Source organism: Tympanuchus pallidicinctus, unplaced genomic scaffold (genome assembly GCF_026119805.1).
Source record: "Tympanuchus pallidicinctus isolate F22 unplaced genomic scaffold, pur_lepc_1.0 scaffold14, whole genome shotgun sequence".
Lineage (NCBI taxonomy): Eukaryota > Metazoa > Chordata > Aves > Galliformes > Phasianidae > Tympanuchus > Tympanuchus pallidicinctus.
Genome location: NW_026294659.1, coordinates 13,546,822 through 13,572,655, shown reverse-complemented (window position 1 = coordinate 13,572,655; position 25,834 = coordinate 13,546,822). Strand labels below are relative to the sequence as shown.

General features: G+C 40.5%; 1 protein-coding gene and 1 long non-coding RNA gene across 2 annotated transcripts in view; one reads left to right on the top strand and one right to left on the bottom strand.

Annotated features, from left to right (window-relative positions):
• Nucleotides 1–11,720, top strand: part of PCP4 (Purkinje cell protein 4) — a 51,622-nt gene extending 39,902 nt beyond the window's left edge. The window contains exon 3 of the mRNA XM_052674363.1: nt 11,365–11,720. Coding sequence (XP_052530323.1) covers nt 11,365–11,492 — 128 coding nt within the window. The 3' untranslated portion in view covers nt 11,493–11,720. The remainder of the gene's footprint in view (nt 1–11,364) is intronic.
• Nucleotides 11,721–12,454: 734 nt separating this feature from the next.
• Nucleotides 12,455–23,340, bottom strand: LOC128076568 (uncharacterized). The gene is made up of 3 exons (XR_008204447.1): nt 23,288–23,340; nt 14,657–14,716; nt 12,455–12,694 (listed from the first exon to the last, which is right to left on the bottom strand). It is a non-coding gene; the product is annotated as an uncharacterized LOC128076568 (long non-coding RNA).
• Nucleotides 23,341–25,834: the final 2,494 nt, after the last annotated feature.

Below are 25,834 nucleotides of genomic sequence, written 5' to 3'. Positions count from 1 at the left end.
TCTCAGCTGAATCAGCCAGGACTTCAGTGCTGAAGCCATGCCACCTCCTCACCCATAGGTGCTGCATGAGACCTAGGAACACATAGGAGAGAGGATTTGTGCTTGGGAACTGTACTGAGAGTTATTTAGTATGTTTTATGTTTGCTTCAAGAGCTTACAGTCCCTTGTCGCTGAAGACAATGGTACCTCGGCTCAGATCAGCAGTGAGAAGCACCACTTGTAATGCCTTCAAGAAGTTACTTGTCTTTCCCAGCCATTTTATTTTTCCTTTTTGTCATATCAGTCAAGAAGTCAAGTGATGGCTGCCTTTGACTCCTGATAAGTACAACAAAGTTCCTTTTGAGTATCTCCACTTTTCAGCAGAACAGTCACAGCCATCACCTGTCTCATTATTGGCTAAATGGCACAGCACAGATTTGGTGTTTGCAGTAGTTTGCAAATTCAATTATAGTTCTCACAGTAACTGTCGTTTGTCTGCTTATTCAAATGAAGTATTCAATATTGCTTGTTGTGGTGTTAACTGTAATTCCTTTTAGGGAAACAGAAGTCTTACTGAGGTATGCTCAAAAGAAGGTTTATATAAATGAAACAGTTTCTCCTTAGCATGCAGAAATATGTGCATACACAAAAATTTACTATCCTTGAAATAAATGGAAATTACGGAAAGAGGTGCTGATATGTTTTTTTTGTCCCTTCAACTGTTTATCTTGAGAAATGTATGCAGACTGTTCAGTCAGCTCCTGAGGGAACATAAGAGGATCCAGATCAGCTGCACAACTGGCAGCTTCACTGGCAATCTCAGCAGAAGGAACAAATGTTCATTTTGACCCTTTGTTGAAGGTGAGCTGTTCTCTTCCTCACTAGCAATGGGATGGAAGCACACAGATGGAGTAGTATGAGAAGGCACGCACTACTTCTCCTTTTGTCTTCCTTCCTGAAGCAAATTAGATTTCTCAGCTGCTGGAGTGTCAGCACAGTACCATTTGTTCAGTTTACATAATTTATGTGATGAGAAGAAATTTCACATGAAGTAGCAAATAAGTTTGTCCATATGAAACTCCTCACTGTAGTTCAGGTGTCTCTCAGAGTCGGGGAATATGATCCATTAGATTAAGCATCAATATTGACATTTGAGCTCATCATCATGAATTCCCCTTGCTAGAGAACCAGATAATATAAGAATGGAAATTGAAGATGAGATTGATGTTACCATAAATGGGATTCCTGAAGTAGGTCAGAAGGATGGCACCCTCAGTGCTTGTTTTTCTCCACTGGGCAGTGGGTTTCTTTGTAAGGCGAGTTTCTGTTAAGTTCTGATGTAAGCAACTACAACTCAGGTTAGCTGCATTGTGCTCAGGAATTGGAGAGAGTTTTTTATCTAGAATCCATTCTGCAACCGTTCAGCCTAATGAATTTCTTCATGATGTGTAACAAAGCTTTCCAAACGGCTATTGGGCAAGACAGCCCATAATACACTGACAACACCCTGCAGCATATAATTCCTTCTGATCCTTTCAGAGCCATATTGCCACAGGGGAAACAAACTGAGATACTTACTATTTCTGTTTTACATTCTCTTGAGGTGCCCCTCTTCTGAAATGTAGGCAGACCAACCTGCAGGGGAAATAAACATATAATGCGGTTTTCTGTGTTCAGTGGAGACGTAGTAAACTGAAATTAACTATTCTGTTCAGATAACAGCCCAAGCAAAAGCAAACAGTGGAAATTTCCTAGTACACTCCTGCAATAGAATTACTTTGCTTTGTCTTGGAAAACTACATCTGAGAGCAGAGGCTTTCAGGAGTCAGAGAAATTTAAATTCTGTACATTTAATGAGAGACTTTTACTATGTGGCACGTTCAGCAAAAGACTACTTGGGGCTGGACTGCGTCAGTTCAGTACTATAGTGGTTGCACTTGTGGATGCTGGAACTGAAGTTACAAATCCAAGTGATGCAGGAGTGTTCAAGATCTACTGGTGGGTAATGGTGAAAGTCAGCAGAAGTGCAAGTTCTGTGATGAATTGGTGTCTATCAGGGTATACTGTGCTTTTTGCTCAGACTGTGACCTTGGAGCTTCTCCAGGACATTAGGGTTTACATCAATCGCATCTCTGGGGGTCTTCTGATGAGATATGTTTGGTTTTATGGAGGAGTGACAAATTCTTTTGCCAAATACATTCCTAAAAAAACCTGAGTAAGATCGTTCAGCTCTGTCTGAGGGCTGGATCAGGTATCCCAAGATCCATTTTGTTCTGTCTTCAAAGGATATCCGCTGCCTGCTTGGTCATTTTTATGACCAGGTAGCTGCAGGACTTTGAGAGTGGTCCAGCTGATTCCTCAGACATGTCCCAAGCTGACATGTAAAGCAGAATGTTAATAGCGTGTGGATTATTAAATCGGTGGCTTTTTCATAGCAGGGCTCTACCAAAGTGGTTATCCTGTTACCAACACACAGAAGTGCCTGTATTTATCCAAATAGAAGTTGCTATGTTTGGACATAATTTATTTCTTTTGCATTTAACTTATGCAGTAAAGTAAATGCTTTTTACGGACAGTCTAATTTACAAGGCATTTATAGATACCTTGTGATAAGATGGGATATGGAGGTACTGAAATGACTCCTTAACTGTACAATGATGCATGGCAAAGCTTCTTATACCTTACGCTGTCCACTGCTGAGTGTGCAGTTAAAGATATTGTAAACGTGGTGATGGATTTTACAAGAGGTGAACCTTTTCTTTATCATGATTTTCCAAGCTCTCACGTAATGGTTTTCATAGAATCACAGAAGGGTTTGGGTTGAAAGGGAGCTCAAAGCTCACCCCAACCCCTGAGCCCCCCACCAGCTCAGGCTGCCCAGGGCCCCATCCAACCTGGCCTTGAGCACCTCCAGGGATGGGGCACCACAGCTTCTCTGGGCAGCCTGTTTTCATAAAAGTTGCCCTGAAAAATTAAAATAGAGCTCTCATTAGTTGCTAACAAAGTTCTGCTGGTGTACATGATACCTAGAAATTGCCCCAATTTTGCTTTGAAGATGAGCAGAGCAAAATTGGCCTCTTCCTTTTTTTTTTTTTTTTTCTTTGTGTGTGTGTGTGTGTGAAGAGAAACATGTTCTCACTCTGTATCATGGTTCTTTTGATTGATTCTTCTCCTCTTTCTGATTGACAGGTTTTCTTCTGTAACCTCTGCCATCTTCCCCAGCTTCCCCATCTTACTTTGGCAGTATATGAACTTGAGCCCCATTTTTGCTACTTCTGTGTGGCATATTGTGATCACTGCAATTTCTGTGAGCTTAATCCTTAGCTAACCTTATAAACTGCAAAGAGAGAGAAATGGTAAAGAATAGCATTCCTGGAAAGTGCCACTGCTGTGCAACACAAGGGAAGCAATATTACATTCGAGGATGAATAGCCTTTTTTTTCATTTTCTTTGCAAGGGCTCTCAGGTACAGTTGGTATTCATATAATTAATAGCATCTGCCAACTCATTTTGAATTTGTTCCCAGTGGTCTAGAGTTACAAAGCATTTTGAAGGGCTGGAGGCTACATCTCTATTAGAGTATAAAATGGGATAGTGTCTTTTCTCTGACTTGGATGCAAAGTGGCATAGCATGGCTTGCATCAGTAGGGCTAAACTTTCCATCCTGCGAAAAAACCTGGGTGTTAACATCTCCCCTGCCCACAGGAAAGAGCTGCTGGCCATGCCATCTGACCACAGTAGCCAGGCAATACCTGGCAGAGGGCCATTTGGCACAACCCCAGCCATGACAGTTGTGCCACTATTTCATGCTGTAGAGAAGCTGTGAACAGTGACTAAGCCCTACTGTGGCCCTGTGAATTTTGCTGGTGCAGCCACAGCCTTCAGGCTGTTCTCCAGCCTTTATTTTAAACGTTTGCAGCTGAGAACACTTTTGCAAAGGTCATAGAACTGAGGAGTGGTGGAGAGGAGAGAATTTATTATTCTGCATTCGTAAGTGCCTACCACATTAGGGTTCCCATCTATGACTTGGAGTGCCTGAATGCTACCATAATAGGAAAGTAACCAATCATATATTAATCAAGCGGTTGACTAGAGAGGCAAGAGGGTGGTTTGCTTCACGCACTGCTGAAATGCAGTTCTTTCCACAGCAAAGCTGTTTAAAGGCACAGTGTTAGCAAAGATAGGAGAATTGGAAATTGCACAGGAAATTAAAAACACATCACAACAATTCCCATTTAAAACTTGGCTGGAACATTGGGGATTGCATTCATGCAGACACTCGCATGACTTTGGACTGAGATTGTGAGGAGGGTCATGGCTCGCATTCTTAAGGGTGGTACTTTGGGTGGATGGCAGGGATCCCTGCTGATAGGGCATCATTCTGCAGCGATATACGGTCATGTCTGTGCCCTCTCTTTGTCCCCAGCACCATTTCCTTTCAAATGCCAGAGACTTCTGTTGGCTTTGGAAGTCAGTCTAGTGTTCCTCAGGTGCAGGTTTAGCTAGCAGGAGTTGAAATTATACAGCTGAAATGGCCATTTTCATTTGCTATTTACATAGTTAAACTTCCACAGTTTAGTCTCCCCATGGAGATATGAATTATACCTTGTAGTTTCTTAGCCAGAATAGCTTGTAGATCCCCATTAACACATACATACATATCTATGCACCAGTTATGCATTTGAAAGGTCTTTAATTGATACATACATTTTTTCTGGAAATGAGGAATGATTGCTTAAATAATATTTGCATTTAAAGAAAAACAATATTTATTTCTGTGTTACTTGTTGAGCGAAATCGGTCTACCTGAATTTGGCTATGAATTAGTTGAAAATACAATTTTTGTAAGTTGAATTTTATTACAGTTTGTTTTGACTTCATTATATTTTACCCTGATGTGTGTATAGTTTTGTCCTACTTCATGGAATAACAGAAAAAATATATCTGCTCTTCCACGTTGTTACAACTAGGAAAAAAAGATTAATCAGACTCATACTAAACAAATATTTTCAAATTCATAGGAGAACAACAACTATTTTGTACAGCAAAACTAGTTTTTTGAATTAGAGCTAACAACGCTGCATTATGAAAGCAGAGGTCAATTTAACCAAGAAAAGATTTTGATTCTCTGATGAGGTCATCTTCTTAATAACAGATTGTAATTTATAGTGTAGTAGGAAGATGTTAATTCTTTTCTAGCATGTTTTGAGTAATATCAAGGGGATGGCTAGCGTGGTTCAGATAAAAATAGCTGCTACATTTAATCTGATCACTACTGATAACCTTTATTTTACTTCACACCATGCTTCTGAAGTCACAGGAGCTTACTGTGGTCCAAGGGTTGTTCTTCAGTTTCAGAAATTATTGCTGTGTGGACACTGCACTTCTCCAGCACCTCCCATCTTCATATAACTGGCCATGGAAAATTAACACCTTTGTATAAGCCCATAACTGCACCCACCGTTGAATGCCTCTTTGCTGATACAGACAGAGCAGGCAGCTTTTGACTTTGGAAAGTGGTCCTTGAATGTCTGAGTTTGCTATGAAATGCAGAAACAGGAACAAATGTAATGATGCATTCCTTGTCACAAAATGCGTGGATCACCCTGCAGCATTTTTAGAAAGTAGGAAGGAAAAGTATTGTGTTATTCTTAAGCTAATTTCTGTCCATAATAGGTACAGTATCTGAACCTTTGGGTTGGATTATCTCTGTGAATCAGTTAGCAGTGCGCTGTTGATTATTTGACTTTTTATTCAGCAAAAGAACAGGTTAGAAAATAAATAAGTAGAATGAGGCAATATCAGCTACCTTCCTTTCTTCTCCTTGGGCTTGGGCAACATCCACCCTTCCAGCATTCCCATCTGTTCACATGCCTTGTGAAGTGAGAGCCTCCTTAGGAGCAGCTGGGTGACCAAAACAAAGGCTCAGAGCCAACTGCAGGGTTACGTGGCCTCGGTAACTGGATGGAGATATTTTAGTGTTGAGAAATAGATTGTTTCCTTTTATCAGTCATCAGATCAGTTTGGGTGTTATTTTTCCTCATCTTGCAGAGGAAGAAAAGACAAGGGTGAGTCCCCTAGCTCTTCCTCCTTTTTGTCCTTCCTCAAGAAGGCAAGACCTTGTCTTTCACTTCCTCAACCCTCAACTGAATACAGAGAAGAAAGAATGGTTGTCATCTCTTGGCTTTTAAATTGGCAGTTATATGGACTAAAATGTGGCTGTCTTTACACCTAAGCACCCATGTGTTTTCTCTGTCTGTTTGCTTTGTGCAGCCTAGTCAGAAAAAAAAAAATAACTTCTTATAACATAAAGATAAAGGTAATGCTCCACATGAACGTCAACATCTGTGAGATTTCTGCCCATTTTTGTCCTCCTTAATTAGAGACTGTTCTGCCTCATTGGACAGACTGGTGTAATAGCTTGAGATCAGGGTGGCATAAACACTGTCACAGCTTGAACAATCTTTTGAACAGTAGGAGGTAATGATCCTGCCTAAGGCAAAGCACTGCTTCCAGCATGTTGTGGGGCACTGTGATTCTGTCCCACATTTCATTTAGCCTTTTTCTAAATGCTGCAGTTTACTCCCTGAAAAAATGCAGTATTTTCCTGAGTACATTCCATCTTTAGTATAGTCCCATAATTCCTATTGAATGTGGGCTGGGTGAGCAGAGATGGAGGATAGCACTTAAAGACATGAAATGACACTTAGAGTCTCCAGCCCATACAATTTTTCATGCTGTGTATTTTTCCAGTCAGTGACAAGCAAAAGAAGTAGAAGTGACTCTACTTCGTCTGGTGAATGGAGAAATTCTGATGATGAAGAGTGAGTCGTCTTTTCCTCCAAATCCAGCTAATCAGCTTTTGTCTGTCAGTGAACACATCTAAGAAACATTGGTCTATTACCTCTTTGTTCAAGGCCACAGAAAATTTCTTTTTAGCTTTTTGGCCTATAGTGAATGAACAGTGATCTCATTTTCCAGTGTTGTTGTAATTCAATTTTTCTTTATACGAAAAAAGTAAATGAAAGAAATTGCTGAAGGCATATTTGTGAATAATTACACTTGCACTGCATTTCTCTAGAGTTGTCTGCTGGGTAGATTTGAACGTGTAAAATTTTATTGTTTTCCTTGTTTCAGACAGTTTCATTATCCATCCAGTGTTTGCAATGGCTCATGAGGCACTGCAGCAGATTACAGAGATGACTTTCTAATGTTTCATCTGGAAATTGAATAAGTAAACTTTTTCAATTGCAGCAATGTGAAATGAGCTTTCAGGATTTTGGATTTGGAAAACAGCTAATTAGATGCAGTTTCAGGCTCTCCTGCTGGGATGACTATTGATATACGGAAGTGAAGTTTGGACTGTGCAAGTTGTCTCAGTCTTTAGGACCATGAAATTAGTCTGTAGTGCCAACTGGTCATGGGCATGATGATGATGGGACTCAACAAGAAGTCAGTGTTGTGCTCCATGGAGTTCATTCTGTCACATCTCAGATTTCCCTGAGATGATACATAGCTATGGTTGGCTTTTTCCACCTCCCCTGTTGGTGTTGATCCTAGCTGTTGATACAAGCTGGCACTCTTGGTGACTCTACCGATTTCGATTTCCAAACCCCTCAAAATCATGAGTCCTTTTTGGATTTTGAAGTCTACTGACACAGACTCCTCTTGTTGGCCTGTGAAAGAAGACCAGAGATATTTGATATCTGTGTGGAAAACCATGCACCCAAATTAGTCTAAAAAGTGTAGATACCAGCAAAATTGTGTGTGTGACAAAGAAGGAAGAGAATTCAGAACTAGACTCAAAGTCTGGCTGTAAACTATGCAAGAGCTTGCAGGCCTGCTGACAGGGAAAATTGTCTGTGTTTGCAGATCACTTCCAAGCTAGTTATTACTTATGAAAGAAAAGCTAGGCATGGGAGTCAGTGAACAAAAGAAGGACATTTGCATGGACTTGCATTCAATTTACTTTGAGCAATTTAATCTGAGCATTCAAGCTTATTAACCTGCATGTTTGAAATATGTGAGCAGAATTAATGGATAAAGCTAGCATGGCTTAGGTACATACATTGTAGAAAGGGTACAAAAAAGCTTTGTCATTCTTACTGGTGCTGTAAGGTCATGTCTAATTTATGCAAGACCTGTGTATAGGTTGGATTTTCATTGTGATTAAGTGGGTCTGTTTTTAACTCGTATTTTTAACATTAGCTAACCGGTAAAACAAAAGCAGTGGTCATAGTGGGGTGTGATATTTTTCCAATCATTAGGCTACTTTTAGTAAAGCAACATACAAAAATCTAAAAAAATATTTTTCCTTTACGTAGACAAAGCTGAAGGAGGTACACCATTACATTCTCCTCCAGATCAACTATCCATCTGTTACAGTGTCTGTGTTTTGACAGGCATCAGTAGAAACTGTTTGGGGGAGAACTGCAAGACAATCTAATTCCCAGCTTTTATGGAATACCCCATTTAGCTCTTTTCAGTTTAACACAAGACTTACAATTCTTTAAAGAAATGTCTGTGTATTTCTATATATATTTATGTATACTCTCTATGAATTCAAATGTGGGTATACACATACATGAAAAATAGAAAGATGAGGATGGATATGGGAAGAAAGAAAACACAGGTATGTCATATGCATTATATGTAGATAATACACATGCTTCGTTATAATATACATTAATCATTTGTGTATTTCTGTACCATTTGTAAGCAAGCAATGGAAGTCTTAGTTACGCTTTAAAATATCTTTTATTTTGAATGCTTCTGATTTTCAAGTCTAAATCATGGCTGAAAACAGATGGTCCATACGTTTCTATTGATTGAAAAATAGAGGTGCAGAAAGAATTCATTAGGAATTTTGGTTTTCATTTCAACAAGAATGGATCCAAAAATAGAAGTAAAATGGATCTTCAGGTATGCTGAATTGTTGTAGCACAGTTGATTTTAATGCAGTAATAATAATTCATACCAGGCAAGATTAATTAAAAATTCTAGTGAATAAAGCCTTTTTTTTTTTTTCTGAGACTATAAGTATTACTAAGATTGCTGAGTCACTACTGCAAACTAACATCCTTTTAAGATTGTTGCAGGACATAAATTATACAAGCCAGATTTCATCAAGTGTTACCAAGGGTGTCAATTCATCCATTAGAAGTGAAGTCAGGCTACCTGGCAGGACTACAGAAATGCTGTTCACCATTGAAGAGAAAAAAAATTGTATGGCCAAAGCTCAATTAGAGTTGAAGCTGGCCACTGTGGGGGACACTAAAAAGGGCATTTTAAAGTATGTTTGCTGCAGATGGAGGATCAAAGGTAACACTGGTTTGTTACTTGATGAGGATGGTTGTCTCACAGAAAAGGACATAGATAAAGCAGAGATATTTGATGCCTTCTTTGCCTGTCTTCAATGCTGATGATGGTCTCTGGGGGTCACAGAGTTGGAGGACCATCACTGCAGTAATGACACAGAACTCCCAGTCAACCCTGAACCTGTGCAGGATTTGTTGCTCCAGATGAATGCACAGTAGTTCATGTTGCTCAATGGGATTCATCCCAGGGAGCAAAAAAAGCTGACTAATGTCATTGTGAGACCTCTCTCAATTATTTTCCAGTGGTCTTGGGAATCTGGAGAGCTCCCAGTTAACTGGTAGCTGGCAAACGTTGAGTTTTCAAGAAGGGCTGGAAAGAAGATTCTGGTAATTACAGGCCCATTAGTCTCATTTCAGTGCCTGGTTATATTGTGGAGATTATTCTGGGAATTACGGAAAAGCACTTGAAAGACAGTGCAGTCACAGGTAACAGCTAACATGGGTTCACCAGGGGAAAGTACTGTTCAACAAACTTAATTTCCTTGTGCTGCAAGGCTACCCATCTAGTTGACCAACAGAAGCCAGTTGATGTTATCTTTTTGGATTTCAGCCAAGATTTTGATACTGTTTCTTAGAGTATCCTTCTGGACAACATGTCCCAGCATACAGCCAGACAAAACTATAATGTAATGGATGAGCAATTCACTGATGGTTTGGGCGCAGAGGGTTATAGTAAATGAGCTGGCAGCCAGTCACCATGGGTATTTTGTAGGGCTCCATCTTAGGACAAGTTCTCTTCAATGTCTTCATTAATAACTTGGGTACTGGTCTGGAAGGTATATTAAATAATTTTGCAAATGTCACTAAATTGAAGGGGAGGCTTCATGGCAGCTGCAGCTCCTCACAGGGAGTGGAGGGGCAGCACTGAGGTCTGCTCTCTTCGACAGCAACAGCATTTAGTTTCATTGGTTTCAGAGCTGATTAACAATTTATTTCATTACTAGTGTAAAATTTTTGCTAAAACATATCAAGAATATTTCTCTGTAAGTGATATCCTCCTCACAATAACGTTAACAGGATCCTACTAATGGAGGATACATTTTGACGTAAGGACGAGTAAATCAGTTTTCATTTTCTTATTGCTGATTTCACAAGGTCACAGTGGGACTGAGACACAACAATGTGAGTTGAGCAAATAACTAACTTCATAGAGCAGAGAATCTCAGTGGTATGTTGAGGCTGGTGGAGTGGGTATGTGTTCTCACTTTGTTAGTCCAGGCAGATTAGAGCTATCATTGCAAAGAGGGCAGAAGTTTTCCTACTGCTGCACTTTTAAGCTGTGAGTGGATAAAACAAAATTCAGCGAAGTCAGCTGGACTGTGTCTGTGTGGAGACCTAATGTAATTGAACTGAAGCTGAAGAATGGGCATAAAGGAAGGCAAGGAGCCAAAGATCGGGGCTGAAAGGCAATAACTGAGCCTGTGAAGAGTGACAGTGGCAAAAAAAGAGATTGAACATAAATGATTCAGTAGGGAAGAGCAGTATGTGCTGGAAGGGATGAGGCAGGAAACAAGTGAAAAGGAGGGAAATTAGACTTAGGAAGTAATATCTCTTCCTGTTAACACCGGTGATGGGATAGGAATAAAGATCCTGTTCCTATTTTAAAATGTTTTAAGGTGCCATCGTCCTGAAGTAAACATGAGGATGTAACTTCTGCCTCATGGAAGCACAGGAGCATCCCCCAGCCCCTCACTGTTTATTTCTCAGGCAGAAGAGGACTTCGTCATGTGTCAGGTTATTGTGTAATGAATTCTGAGCACCTCTTGGATGTCACTTGTCAATGACTTAGCTATAAACAGGTTATCAGAGCTGCTGCTGTTTTGGGGGAGGGTTGGGTTTGATCAGCTGTATTAGCCAAAACTGGTCACAGAGATTTTTTTTTAATATGCTCCACATCATTGTGGCTGTGTTTGTGCAGGAGAGAGGGACATGGTGTTCCATGTGTGCTGTCCAATGATTGTGTCTATGTGAAAAATGTACTGATATTTTGTTTTGCTTTCTTTGGCAGATGGACAAAAGAAAGTTCAAGAGGAATTTGACATAGACATGGATGCACCAGAGACAGAGCGGGCGGCGGTGGCAATACAGTCCCAGTTCAGGAAATTCCAGAAGAAAAAAGCGGGGTCCCAGTCCTAGCAGCTACCTTATAGCTGAAAGCAAAGTAACCCTGAAATGCTTTATCAAGAAAATGAGAAATATCACAAAGATGCATGTACAGAAATGATCAATATTTAAAGCCCCATTGGCAGATAATAAACCATAAGCTCTTGTGTGACTTCATCCCAGGTGTTTCACACCCATTATCCTCTGTAACTCACCATTTTACTTGATGTTGTAATAAAAAGTTAGGGTGAAGTAATTAAAGTGTCTGCCTTCATCTGTCGTTTCATATAAATCTAGCAAGCGCAGCGTTACAAATGAACCCAGCCCAGATGCCTATTTTCCTCTTCACTTAAAGCTTGGAGACATCACAGCACCGTATGTTACAAGGATTTTGCTGAGGGATGAAAGCATGTGCCTCAGCCCTGTTTGCCTCATTCGGAGAATTCCAGCTGCCAACCAAATGTAACAATAAAATCCTTTTCTCATAATAAGCTTAAAGTAAAAAGTTGCAGACAGAAGCTGACAGGAGGATAAGAGCTGTAGGAAACCACAGACATTTGTGTCTTGCAATTATGCCAGTAAAGTGGCTTAAGTGGGGAAATTGTCATTGTCCTTCCTGTTTGAATGATAAAATCCAGCTTGGACTACATTGACTGTTACGGAGGAAAAAAAGGAAAATCCAAGTTCAGATGTCTTTGGAAGTTGTTTTTTTTTAAATTTCTAAAAATAGAAGCTGACCCTCTGTACTCTGTTCACTCTCCATCTAGTCAGTAACAATTTCTATGCCATTTCTCTTATTTCCTATTGTTTGTAGTGTTTGATGAGTAAATCATAACAGACTCCCTGTCTCCATCTACACTATTTGTAATTTAAAGCAATTTTGCATGAAACCCTGTATCACTGTATTAGTCCAGTTTTTTATTAATAGAAAACAGCCACAGTGATGTTTCTTACATCGGGACATTTATTTTCTCTCTACTGTAAAAGGGCAGCAGAACAACTCCAGGCTAAACCCGAGTAAAAATCTTGCCTGGATTCACACTTGATCAGAAATTAGCAGCCTATATAAGGCACAGGGAATGTTCAGAAGTGGTCTTCGTGGTTTCTTGCAGACAGAAAAGTGAGCTATTTAGATGGAGCAAACAGGGTATTCACTACACAGAGACATGGCCAAAATCCCACTCTCTTCTCAGTTTCAGAAGCAGGTGTAAGGGTCCCAGTAGGCATCTTCATCCCTGGGGAAATTAGAGACAGAAGTGTTTTCAGAAGGATTGGTGTTTGCAGCAATTCTCCAAGAAAGCAGCATGATCCTCACCTCCAGTCTGACAGAGATAGGTGAGCTGAGAGGTGGCAGTCTGCCTACTCTTAGCTAAACAGCCTGGAACTGAAACTGCTTCAGGTGTGAGAGATTTAGGTTTAATTTCCAGCTCTGTGTAGTGGCATTTGCTGTCTACTCTCCCACCTGCCAGGACATGACAGACGACAGAGCGTCAGGCTTCTCACATAAACTGGAAGCTACCACAGAGGGATAGGAATGGAGGGAAAGTGAAGATCTTATGCTGTGGCAATCACATCCCATATGTGGGACGTGGAGCAGTCACACCTTGGAGCAGTGATACTGAAAAGGTTCAAAGCTTTGAGTGAAAGTCAGGCTGCAAGACTGCAGACTTAGATGGATTAAGGCACTTAAAGCACTGGGCAGCCAATTTAGTGAGAAGCTAAAATGTGATAGCAGGCAGTAGAAACTCTGGTACCATGCTTATTAGGAAGAGCCCTCAGAGATATTGGGTAGAGAAAGTCTTATGGATCCTGTGTGCAGTGCAGAAGTGATGTGCAGAGAGAGTGTGTGAGGTGTTCAATAAACACAGCAAGACTGGTCAGGAAATGACAGGATGTTTTTAGATCTTAATTCAGAGATAAGCCCCTAAATGCTGCCTAGATGCTGCCTTAGGCACCTTTGTCAGGCCCCGGCTGTGTGCATGACATACTACTGCACATCACTAGTAAAGTCAGAGTTCTTTGAGCCACAGCTGAGTGCTCCACTCCAGGAGAAGCATCTATTCTCTCTATTTAGGAATTTCAAGGATAAATGAGGTTTATCAGACAACATTGCTGCTGTGCTTGAAGTGTAACTTATGGAGGCTGCATATCCCCCCCCTTATCATTCCCAGAGACTGCTCATCATCTAATAATCACCTTAGTATAATAATTGAAAAATTTTACTGGGTTTGGATTGCGTTGGTGTCATTTTGTTTAGATGAACATATGTCTGTAATAAGGGACTACGTTTGCGTTCCGCATTATGTCATGTGAAATAGCATGAGCTCTGTAATAGCTATTTAATTGAATAAAAACTCTGGGTAAGCACTAGGCTTTTATATTTGATCTGACATTCCTTGGACTTAAATTTCCTACACAACAGGAATAATCATATGGGTGGGACACAGTGAAAGCAATTACTATATTGGAGCACAGCAACGAGGGCTGTTAGTAAATGAATTATGTCTCTTTCAGTAGCAGGGCTATTCTTTAATGCAAAGTTTAGAGTGCATCTTATAAATACAGTCTTAATATACAGCGAAATGTAATGAGGAAATAGTGAGCTCATACAATATTGGCTTTAATGGTGGCTGCCCTTGTCAGACAGTGTCCTTTTTATGAGACTCCTTGCATCACACATTCAGTTCAGATTCCCAAAAGAAGAAAGCTTTCTCGCTCTCAAGTCTTTCTTTTCATCCTTTGTGTATAGCCAAGATGGCAATTTTAAATTTCCTTTCTTATCACTCATACTTTTCTAAGATCTACCTGGGTATTAGGGATATGAGGGAAGGAGTTTGTTCCAACCAAGAGTTTCACTAAGATAGGAAAAAGAGAACATTTACACATTGCAGGTATTAATTTGAGTCTTTAACTTCCAGACATTAACCAAGCTTTCTAGTTCACTGGCACTACGTAGTTGGGAGTTACCAAGTCATGAACAGCAAGATTTAAGTTAGGTGGATATCTGTGCTGAAATCCCACCACTTCCTGTAGGTAACACGAAAGATCATTCAGAACAGCATGTATTAAGGAAACAGGGTTATGACTCTCAACACGTACACCCACGCCCTGCCCACACACATCTGTTTCTGCTCCAAATTGCGTATCAGATTGTCCCAAAAGAAAATAACCTATGCTTGAATAATCAGAACAATTACCCAAGCATTCGATAGCTCCTGTTCACATCATTGCCTGGACCGTGAAAGCAACCTATAAAGCTGAACAACAAAGGAGTCTATTAGAAGCAGAGAAACACCATCGGAAGGAACAAGAATGGTGACATTAAAAAAAAATAAAGGACACGAATTCTATCAAATTAAATACAGAAAGACGAGCCAAAAACCAGCCTGCATCTTGCAGCTATAACTTTTTTTGAACTCTTCTCAGACTACTAGACTACTGGAGGACTATGGGGATGTGGGGAACCTGAGGTCTTGCAGAAAGTAGAAATTCATCTTGCATTGACACTTGCAGCAGAAGCTCCCACAACAGGGTTTTTTCTTTTTTTCTCTTAAAGAATGTATCAACCTGAGGAATTCATTGTCAAACTAAAACCTTAGGAGGACAGAGCTTGTAGTAAACTGACAAAATGAATAATAACAGACTGCTGGGGAATGGGTGAGATTCACCTGCATCTTCTAGAGGAACTCATAAAGAGCAGCTGTTTTGGGTAACCTTTGCCTCACGCTGGGAAATAAGCTGTGGCAAATTAACAACAGATTTTAGAAGGGAACCTTCTAGGAAGGTTTGGGGATTTTACAAAGACTGTCTTTACAGGTAAGCGTAGAGAAACTGTGGTGTGCCCTCATGCAACCTTAATACACTAACGCTTGCCTCCGTGAGGCCACAGCAGGAGTGGACTCCGGCTCCTTGCAGACCTGCCAGGAGCCCTTGGCCCACCAGAAGGTCACAGACGCTGTGGAAATAAGCGCACTTCCATCCTGCTGGTTTTGTGCCCTCTGTTACCCAAGTGGTGTACAATGCAGATCAAAACAAGCCTGGGGCAGCCTTTGCAGCTGTACAGTAGGCAGAGGAGTCCCCATGAAGCAGCCACCTCTCTGGAGATGGTATGACCCTGCCGAGTTGTGGGTGCTGTATCTTATGCCTTAGTGATTGCAAAGATCACTCCAAGCAGGTCTGGGCAGAGTATGAGTTCCTTACTGGGTAGGACAATGAGGAATTTCCACCAAGCCCCCTTGTTGGGTGTTAGCAGCAGTGAGAAATCTGTTTCAGCCAACAAGCAATAACTCAGCTTGTACAACAGCCTTCTGGAAATTGTTCTAAAGCATAGTAGCCAATACGCAGCTGTGCAAATGTGCAAGTAAAAGCATTTACAGCAGTATGAAAAAGAGAAGGAAGGGTGACAGGGAGTGACTGGAGCAAAAGGGGAGCGTGTTTGGGAAAAAAGAATAAAAGACATCTCTGCTGAAACCCCCTGAGTCATCTGAAGGTGCTTTCTATTCAGCTCAGGTAATTTTTTGTTGTTTCATTCTTATCTGCAGCCTGCTTTCTGCCAACTTCTCCCCAGTGCATCACACATTCTGTCACAGCCATGTCACTGCACTTAGCACTGACTGCAGAGCTAGTGTGATGGGGCAATGGAATCCAACTACCCTCAAAATCAGGAGTTTGGGGGCCACTGAACAGACTCCATGTCCACGTCCCTCACAGTGAACCCTCACATTTGTTTTTATTCCAGGGATAACACTGTAAAGAAGCAAAGCCTCTTCAAAGCAAAGTTGCCATGGAAAGGTATGTATGCACTCCATTGAATCTTGGTCATGGTCACACACCATGCACAATCATGGTCCCTGCTCGGCTCCTCAGAAAACCAGCTGGAGCACGTCACAATTCATTGGTCATGAAAGCCAAAGCTTGAGGGGGGTATGTGTGGAAGAGGGAGGAAATGGTACTCAGCTACACCATATAATGGCCCATAGGGGGGACATGGCTATCTTGTCCTAGGTGATGCAGAACCTGAGGTCTCTGCATCTGAGGAGGTATCTTAGGTACACTCTGCTGCCCTCAGTTATTACCTGCCAGATCCCATTTTAGAGCTGGCAATTGTCTGTGGAAATTTCTGGAATAAAGTCAGTACAGCTGTATCACCACTGAAGACTACTTAAAATAGGTTGCTTGATATTTCCTTAAAACCCATAAGCGAGCAGATGCTTTGCAGCAAGGAGAAGCTCACTAAGGTGTCTGCTGAAAGTCAACAGTGAAATCTAAAAGATATTTAGGCTCCAGTGTCATCTCAGCGCCATAAGACGATGCAGTCATTCCTCTATATCCATTATCAACAATTTACCACTCAAAAATTTGAACCATTTTAAGTTCCCTTAAGTTTCCCTGAAGAACCCCTTAAGCTTCCTTTAAGGACCTTTAAAATTTTTTACTGTGAGAGTGTTGAGGCTGCCCAGAGAGATTGTGGATGCCCTGTCCCTGGAGGTGTTCAAGGCCAGGTTGGATGGGACCCTGGGCAGCCTGGTCTAGTATTAAATGGGGAGGTTGCCAGCCTTGCCTATGGCAGGGGGGTTGGAGCTTGATGACCCTTGATGAAAATCATGCAGTGCACACCATTCCATGATTCTATCACCTGATCTAAAATCTCTTTGAATGTGGTAATCACAAGTCCCAGGAGAGGTCTGGAATGGACCATTATTTAGTTGCCTCAGTAAGGGATACGACAAATGGACTAATCTAAATGCTTTTTGTTTCTATATCAGCTGTAAGCTGCACACTATACATACATTCAAAGCATGATGGAGAAAAAAACCAGGATAAAGCATTCTTACTGTGGTAAAATAATATTAGATACCTATTCACTATAAATATTCAAACATATATCCTTCCCTATCTACAATCCCCATCATGCAAACAAAATTGTCATGTTGTTTTTTACAATAAAGACCATCTTCACAGTGAAAAGGTAAAAAAGAGTAGCCATGCCACTTCCAATCTGTTAAGATCTAGTCATGAATGGATTATTTAGTCCAACTCCTAAATTGTGATAGCACTTTTTTTTAATTATCCCTGAACTCTCCCTTACAGATGGTCTCCTGCCTTTCAGTATCTGTAGCAATGGAGATTCTAAAACCTTCCTTGACAGCTTGTTCTGTGGCTGAACTTTTCTTAAAGCTTTTGAGTTTTGTTTATATTTAACCCAAATCTCCCCTCCTACCACTTCAGTTATTCCAGAACACCTATACCCACTTGTAGGCCTCCTTTTTTTAAAACTTTTAAACCATTTTTTGTTATTCTCCTTTGAACTCTGCCAATTTATCTGTATACCTGAACTGAAACGCAGCCATCCAAATTAGACTTCACCAGTGTCAAGCACAGCAGAATAATTATCTTGACTATCTTATAAGCGACAGTCCCCCCCACCACAAATCTAGACAGCTCTTGGCATTTCCTGTGACAGCATTATTTTGTTGGCTTAGAACCAAAACATCATTTCCTAGGAATCTGGAGCCTCTCTGTGATCTCTCTGTCCAGTCTTTCCCTTCCCTTATATGAATATCCCATTTTTTAAAGAGACTATACTGACTGTAAAACACCTTTAAGTTTATGGCCTCACTGTACCTCTGCAATATGAGAACAATACAGAAACTCATGTAGATGTCCTTATGCAAATTGGGCAGGAACTGTAACTGGTTCAGACTTTTTTGTGCTTCTCCATTTCCCATTAATAAATTATTACAATCAGGTGCAAAGGCTTCAATAATCTCTAAATCTACCTTTTATTGGAAGCTTAGAAAAGGTTTAAATGAATTCCTACTTTATTCTAAAAAGTTAGCTTGCCTTTACTTGCAATGTCCAATTATTTGATAAGAAAAGTCTGCATATCTTATCTAAAAATAGGCCTTGAAATAAGCCTGAGGACTCTTGCCCCTTCTCAGTGCATTATGTTTTAATGCAAAGTTAAACTGATGCTATTACTCACATTTGGTAGTAGCTTCCACCATAAATACTCCCACTGAAGATTTCAGGACTAATGTGACAGAGGGAGGGAGCATGAGGAAATGACACTTTGCCTCATCAAGAACACAAAGCACAGTCACTTTCTGAACTTAGTCTGCAACTTTCAGCAAAGTGATATCACCCTTTTTCTTCTTGGGAGCCACATCCACACTTAATACATACTGAGTGACACAAAAATAACCTGCAGTATAGTGGCAATAACGAAACATTGCAATGGTAATAATAATTACAGCACAGGAAACAGGGGCATGTTGCTTAACACTGTGACATTTCACCTAAAGGCATTAAAATGGCTCATACCATGCACACACGCTTTGTGCAGCATAGGCTTACCTATAGTCCTTCTCTGGGCGTAGCCAAGCCCAGTTGTGGTGATGGCATTAAGCTGGCTGCTTTTGGCACCAGGGGCCTTGGTGGTCATGTGCTGAAGAGCACTGGCTCCCATAGAACCAGACAAGGGAAATGTGTTTGGTGTCCACTTAAATATCATTCGGAGGTATAGGGTCAGCTTTGTAGGAATACAAAATTTTTTGTTGTTTTATCTGAGATTTTCAAATAATTACATGAAACTTCTCACAATCCTGTTCAGTCTTGAGGTAGGACTAGCTTGAAGGATAATTTGAGACCTGACTAGCACACATCTGCTTGCCTGGCTGGAAAGGTGCCTAAACCAAGCAGGCAAACCTTACTGCTAAAACAACAGGCAGCTCAGAAACAAGTACCACCACTAGACCTTTTGTTTGAGCAGCCACTGGGTGGTGGAACCAATACACCTCCTTAAAGCCTTGAATGGTTCCAACAGCAATCAACCCTTCTTGAGCTACAGTGATTGAAGAAGAGAAAGAATTGGATGCAGTGGTGGGAGACAGTAGCAAAGCATGGTGACAAGGCTGAGAGGAGGAGGGTTTTATAGTGGAAAGGAATATGGGAAAGGTGAAGGGAACATAAATAACGACAACGCAGTAAGGAAGAGGTAGAGAGTGTGGGTAGAGAATTAGATAAGAAGGGTAGGTGGAGGGGGAAAAGTGGCAGGGAAGGGAGCAAGCTGCTTGATGTTGAAGAGCTGGAGTATTTCATTCCCCACTCACTCTTTTGCTCATATAACGAATTACTTTGATATTTCCTATTCAGTTATGTAAAACTAAAGGGTGTAGTGTTGTCTTCGGGGGATACCTGAGCATTGACGCTGAGGCATTGCAACGTGTTTCAAGTTATGCAAGGCAATTGGCAGGCTTATAGGAATCACAGCTGTGCTGAATAAATTCTGTCTTAGAGTTAAAAATAAAAACATCAGTGTTTGATCAGCCATCCTGCAGTTTGCCCTCCAAACTTTCCTCTGACATATGGTACATACAGTCCCAGGAGAATCTGTGAAACATCTCTTGCACCTAGGATTTAAAAGGTAATTGAGAGACATTGTATTTGAAGAAATTAAAATCGTTGTTTAAGAGGGAAAGGTAACTCTTTTTCCTCACCAGAATTCTTCTGTTGCCAATATTCCCCTGATGATAGAGGTTTTTATTCTGCAACGGATAGGGCAAGGCAATCAATTGTTTTTATCTGGCAAATGGAAAGGGATAAAGCACAATTTGGAGGTAAGTAAACACAGAAGTCACTTTCCTCTCAGCATTAACTCTCATCTCAATGGATATTAGACCTGTCTTATTGAAAGACACATTATTGCTTGGGATGCTGGGACAGAACACAAACTCCAGCTTGTAGACATCTGCTGCATAGCAAAAAGATGATCAGCTCCTCTGTTTATGTGGATGCACACAAGGAGAAAACATTCATTAAGCACCGTATTCTATATACTTTTATACAGAAGTAGTAAAAGCTATTTTTATAGTTAAATAAACACTTTCCCATAGAGGTTACTGTTCTCTTAGCATGACAGAGGTACCTGCACGTTTTTCATTGTTATGTATGTACATGATTTAGAGCCTTTTATATGAATTAAATGTCCATTATCCTGAATCTGTGCTGTGCATTGCGATTGAAACTCTGCAGGCTCTGCTGTCAATAAGACTAAATTAAATAAGCAATATTCAATAGTATTTATAGCTCCAAGGCTTCAAGGTTAAGGCTAGAAACAAAGGAAAGTGCAAAAGAATAAGGGAAATCCTGAAAGCATCCAGTCAGAAGAATTCTCTTGAGTAACATTTTTGCCTGCGTAGAGGCAGACTTTGATGAAACACACACAAAGTACTGAATGTCACTTTTTCATATGCACAGCATTTCTTCAGTGCCAGTGCACAGTCAGAGCTCCAGCTCAAACATTCCAGAAGTGTGCAGCTGGTATACAGGAAAGTAGGAAAACTGGAGAACAGCCCTGACCTCCACTGCGTGACCTGCACTTACACCATGTCTGCCCTCGAGTTGCATTTGCACTGTGAGCCACCATGCTGCACACCCAGTCTGGAGCAGGGAGGTGGGCTGAGGGTTACAGTATAAGGGAGGATACGAGATAGAAGTGTTGGATCAGCCAATACAGAGCCTACCAATAGTCCCTTCTTGCTCTTGGATACAACAGCAAGCTGGACAGCCCATGGCTGATGGTGCCCATCTGCACAAGGGCTCCTCATCCTCCCTTGAGAAGCAGCTTTGGTGAGGTGTTCCCATCCAGCAAGGCTTGATTGATAACAAAACAGATCACAAAATGTGCGTGTGGGGAATGGATTGCTTCACTGAAACAGATATTCATCAGAAAACCTTGAAGATATCACTCAACATCCTTTGCAATTCCCAGAGCAGCAGCCCGCTTACCAATTCTGGCAAGTCCTAATTCTCTGCCTTGGAAATAGCTGACAATACATAGGTGATGGATTTAATGCTTGCAGAATGCCACTGAAAAGAAAATGCTTTATATCTTGAGAATATAAAAATCACATAGTCAAGGGAGACACAGTTACACAGAAGTTTGATTTCTCAGCTATTGCAAAACTTTTGGGGAGTGCCAGAACCATTGTGGCTCATACAGGAATGCATTTTTTGTATTGCTTTTCCTTTGCCCTAGCCACTAAATTTCATTCCCTTTAGATTTTCATGCTATTTCTTGCTAAAATATTCTCAGATGAACAGCTCTTCCCTTGATACACTACCCATAAGGCGTGCTCGGGTTGCTGGAAACAACATTATTATTTTTAGAAAATAGGCTGAGGACTCTGATGCAAATCAGTGTTTACTTTTGTTTGCATGCTTTAGGCTATGCTATTCCCTCTTGTGAATCCATTTTCCTGTGCTCCGTCAGCAGTAATATTTGCTACATGAGATGATTAGTCCAGGTAAATTAACTCCCTTCATTTGCCTCTTCTCAGACATAAACTTACTTGTTGATTTACACCTGTTGTCTGCTCTTAGCAGCTATGGGCACCTGCATTATTGACCATAAGACAAATATTATTCTAAATGTTATTTTCCAGTTTGATAATAGCTGAAAAAAACAGCTTTTTTTTGTTGTTATTGTTTGTTTGTTTTCTCCTTACAGTATGTCAGATTAAAATGAAAGCAAGGCCTGTCAAGCTTATGTAAAACTAGGTAGGAATTCAAACAGTATTATTTTTTATGTTTTTAAGTTTACTGTAGTTTCAGGGGTTGACATTTACAAAAGCAAGTACCATTTGAAGTCACTGGCTCTTATGCACTTTAATCTCCTGGGTGCTTTTGAAGATCTTTTGCAGACTGTATAAGTGTGCTATATTCAGTTGCAACAATTTTGTGATGGATGAAGTTTCTGTCAAGCAGGGAGGCTGAACACCAGCTCTCTTCGCACTGCATTTCAATGTTATTACTAAGCTCTCAACTAGAGCAAAATCAATCTGATTTAATTTGTATCAGTTCCCAGTTATTAGCCACCCATTTATAAGCCTGACTGCAGTGCCATCTGATTGCTTTCATGATACCTCAGTTGCATCAAAAATGAGAATCATTTTTCTCTTGCTGTATACCCGCACCTACTAGCATTTGTGTAAGATGTACCTGCAAGTACACACTGGAGAAAGAACTAATACTGTAGATCAGATATTTTGCTCACCGCTGTTGGAATTAATCTCAGATCTGCTCTTTCCCTTGAGATCTCCCAACTTGTGAGACCAGGCAGGTCTCCACCACATTATTTGAAGCATGGTTCAATGTATTCTGTCCAGGACAAGAAGCTTAGCTCCAGAAATTATACAGTCACAGAAAGAACCTTCGTTTTCCAGTTCAAACAGTTTCAAAGAAATTCTGAAAATGCGAATGGAGTGCAACCAAAGCAACGGTGCCTGTAATCCCTGGCAGCTGCAAATAGCATTGCTGAGGTACAGCTACAAAACACTTCTTGCTGGGATCGCAAAGCACAAGAAGAATATGAGATGTCTCCATTTATCAGGAAAAGAGTGCAGCCTGGTAATCCTCATGCCTGTATAAGTGTGCTCCTCTCATCTCCTTGCTGCTGTCTCTGCTGTGTTTGAAATGGCTCCTCCAGTACTGATGAGTAAAAAGCTCTAAGCCAAATGTGGTTAACCATGTATGGGTCATCACCTCCCCCAATTCATTCTGCCCATGACGTTTGTTTGTTAGTTAAATTTTCACTGTCTATCTGGAAATTAGCCTGCTTTAGATTCTTCTTTGTTGATGTCATTAAACATAACATAATAGTAATGAAATAGTACTTCCAAATATTTACATATACATATGTAATGCTGTAGCACTGTAACATGATGGAAAGTACAGCAATAATAGCAGTGGCACAATCCTAGGCTACAGCAAATGAAAACAAACCCAAATGCAGTGGCCTCAGAAACAATGGAAGAAAAGCCACTTACCCTTAGAAAGCCTCAGGTAGGCAGGGATCTCCAGCAGGACATCCACACCTCCACTGCCAACCCTTAAATGAGGTTTGAGAAGGGGTGGATCTATCCCTCCCAATCACTCATTGCATGCACCTGAGCTCCCCTGAGTTGGCCCTGCCTTCCTACCAGGTGCTCAGTCACTGGTTCAGACCATGACTTAGCATTTGCACTGCAACATACATAAATATATATGTATATATGTATATAGATACATGCAACTAGTCTTTCCTTCTCTCCTTCTCCCACTCTCCCTCTCCTTTTTTTTTTTTTTTTTTCTGTGAAGGAATGTGCTCTTTGCCCTGCTGTAATAGCCAAAACAGGGGTGCTAAAGAGAACCCCGTGCCGTGACTTTCTGTGATAACTGGATCCAGCCCCACGGCAGGTCTCAGAAAAAAATAGGTCCTTCTGAGCTTCTGGGTTGAATAGGATGCATCTGCTCAGTCAAACCCACCTTCTTCTGGTACTGAAATTCCTGTTTCTGGAGGGCAAAGCACGCTCACCCATTGCCTATTAAGGACCTGCTGCATGCTTCAGAGGCTGCAGTCATCTGCCTTCCAACACAGCTTTGAAAGTATCCAGCCACTTTCTCCAGTGAGAAACTCACATTAGCTTGATTCTTTAGAAAGAGCTCCTGCCTGAGATATCAAAGTTTATCCCATTTCCAGATGGAGCTGATCCAATCCATTATTCCTTCATTATTTATATAGCACATACATTTACTCCAGCAGTGCTTATGTTACACGTGCTCATGTGATACCAGATGTAAATAGTTAATAAACTTAGTAACTGTTAATGCAGACTTGGAAATGCATCTAATAAATCCCTTAGTAACAGAGGCCAGGCAGTGGAGGTAGACAGCAAGGGCTGTTTGGTTTTCACCTAACTTGGAAAAAAAAGAGATACCAGAGAATGATACTAAAGGTATTACTTTTAGTGAGAAGATGAGGCTGTTGTTGTATAACCCAGGAATTTTAAGACTTCATTTCATAGCAATTTAAAGATAGTTGTTGTAGAGTGAAATATCAGTTAGAAATCTTGGGAAATGGTTTATTCTCACATATTATTTTTCCTCCAGCATGAAAAGAAGGAAAGAATGCTACAGCTTAACATTTTGCTTCTGTGACCAATACTTGAAAGAAATCTCTTTCTCATTTACATAAAATCAAACTAATTGATCTAATCAAGATTTCTTTCTAAAAACCCTCTTCAGCAAAATAATTGTATTATTTTCCCATTCACTGCAACATGAGAGACTTTCCATTCTGCTGAAGTTTCAAAAAGTGTATTGCTTCTTACTTGGGTAACAGTTGCATTGCTCATATAAGATGCTAGCCTTGGTCTCTGGGCTTTTTTTTGTGTGTTTTGTTGTTTTTACAGTTTTTTGTAAAAAAAAAAAAAAAGGCGTACTGCTTAGAAGAGTAACCTTTTCAAATTCTATTGGAAGCTGATAGATGATTGTCCTTGTGCTTCAGTAATAAACAAACCAAAGCAGCTAGGATTTCTTCTGGGTGCTGGGCTCTAGCTGTCGTCTTTTGTCTTGGAATTGTTGCATTTAGTGAAGTTGAGTTAGGAAGAAATCAGGGGTAATGCATTTCCTTAACTGTGGCCTTTAACTTCAGACCTTCCAGGAGTGTCTGTGTAAGATATTAACTGAACTGTGAATTAGAGATGATGTTATTTTCAGCTCTCTTTTAAATGACCAATTTATAAAGATGCTGGATAGGGGTTAATTAAGTCTGAGGGTAGTTTCCAGCCATCAAATACAACTGCCATGTTTAGCTATAAGTAATGTAGGTACAAAAATGTACACTTAAAAATTCTGAAAGACAAAAGCATTTAGGTTTGATATTCTGATGTCTATAAACCCTGTATTTCATGTAAGAGCTCTGACAATTTCTTCTGCACAGGTGTTCAATTCTTTCAAAAGTGCACGTGTGACCTTTAAAAGAAATTACTCTTTTAAGAACCCTCCTACGTGGGTTATTTCTGCTTTACAAATGAATTTGAGCTCCAAGGTCCAGGGGAAACTAATGGGAAGTATATTCACTAGGCAGTCTTTTTCTCTAATTGAATTCCTGGAAAGGAATAGTGAGAGGAATTGGTGGCTGATCTGTTTGCCTTGGCATCTGGCTAAGGCATTTGGGATTACATAAAGCAAAAGTGGGAGTGAAAGAATACATGCTGATGCTCTTTGCAGTCCTAAGAAGCTTCTTATGTAAATGCTGTGCATTTTTTCTCCTGTGCACCTCTATATCTTACTATACGTCATACACCTGAGTTAATCTGCTATGTTTGAATCCATGTGATAGAAAAAAGAAAAAAGAAAGTCACATTCATCACACATCTAAAGCATTTGTGTACAATTTTTCATATGAATCCAAACAAATAAGGAGAACATTCAAAGTTTAAACATTCAGGCTTTTTCTGTAAATCAAATACCAACTCACCTTCCATCCTCAGAGAACGACTGCACAAGTCAGCATAGAGCTGTACAGTGTCAGATGATTTTTCCTTAAAAAA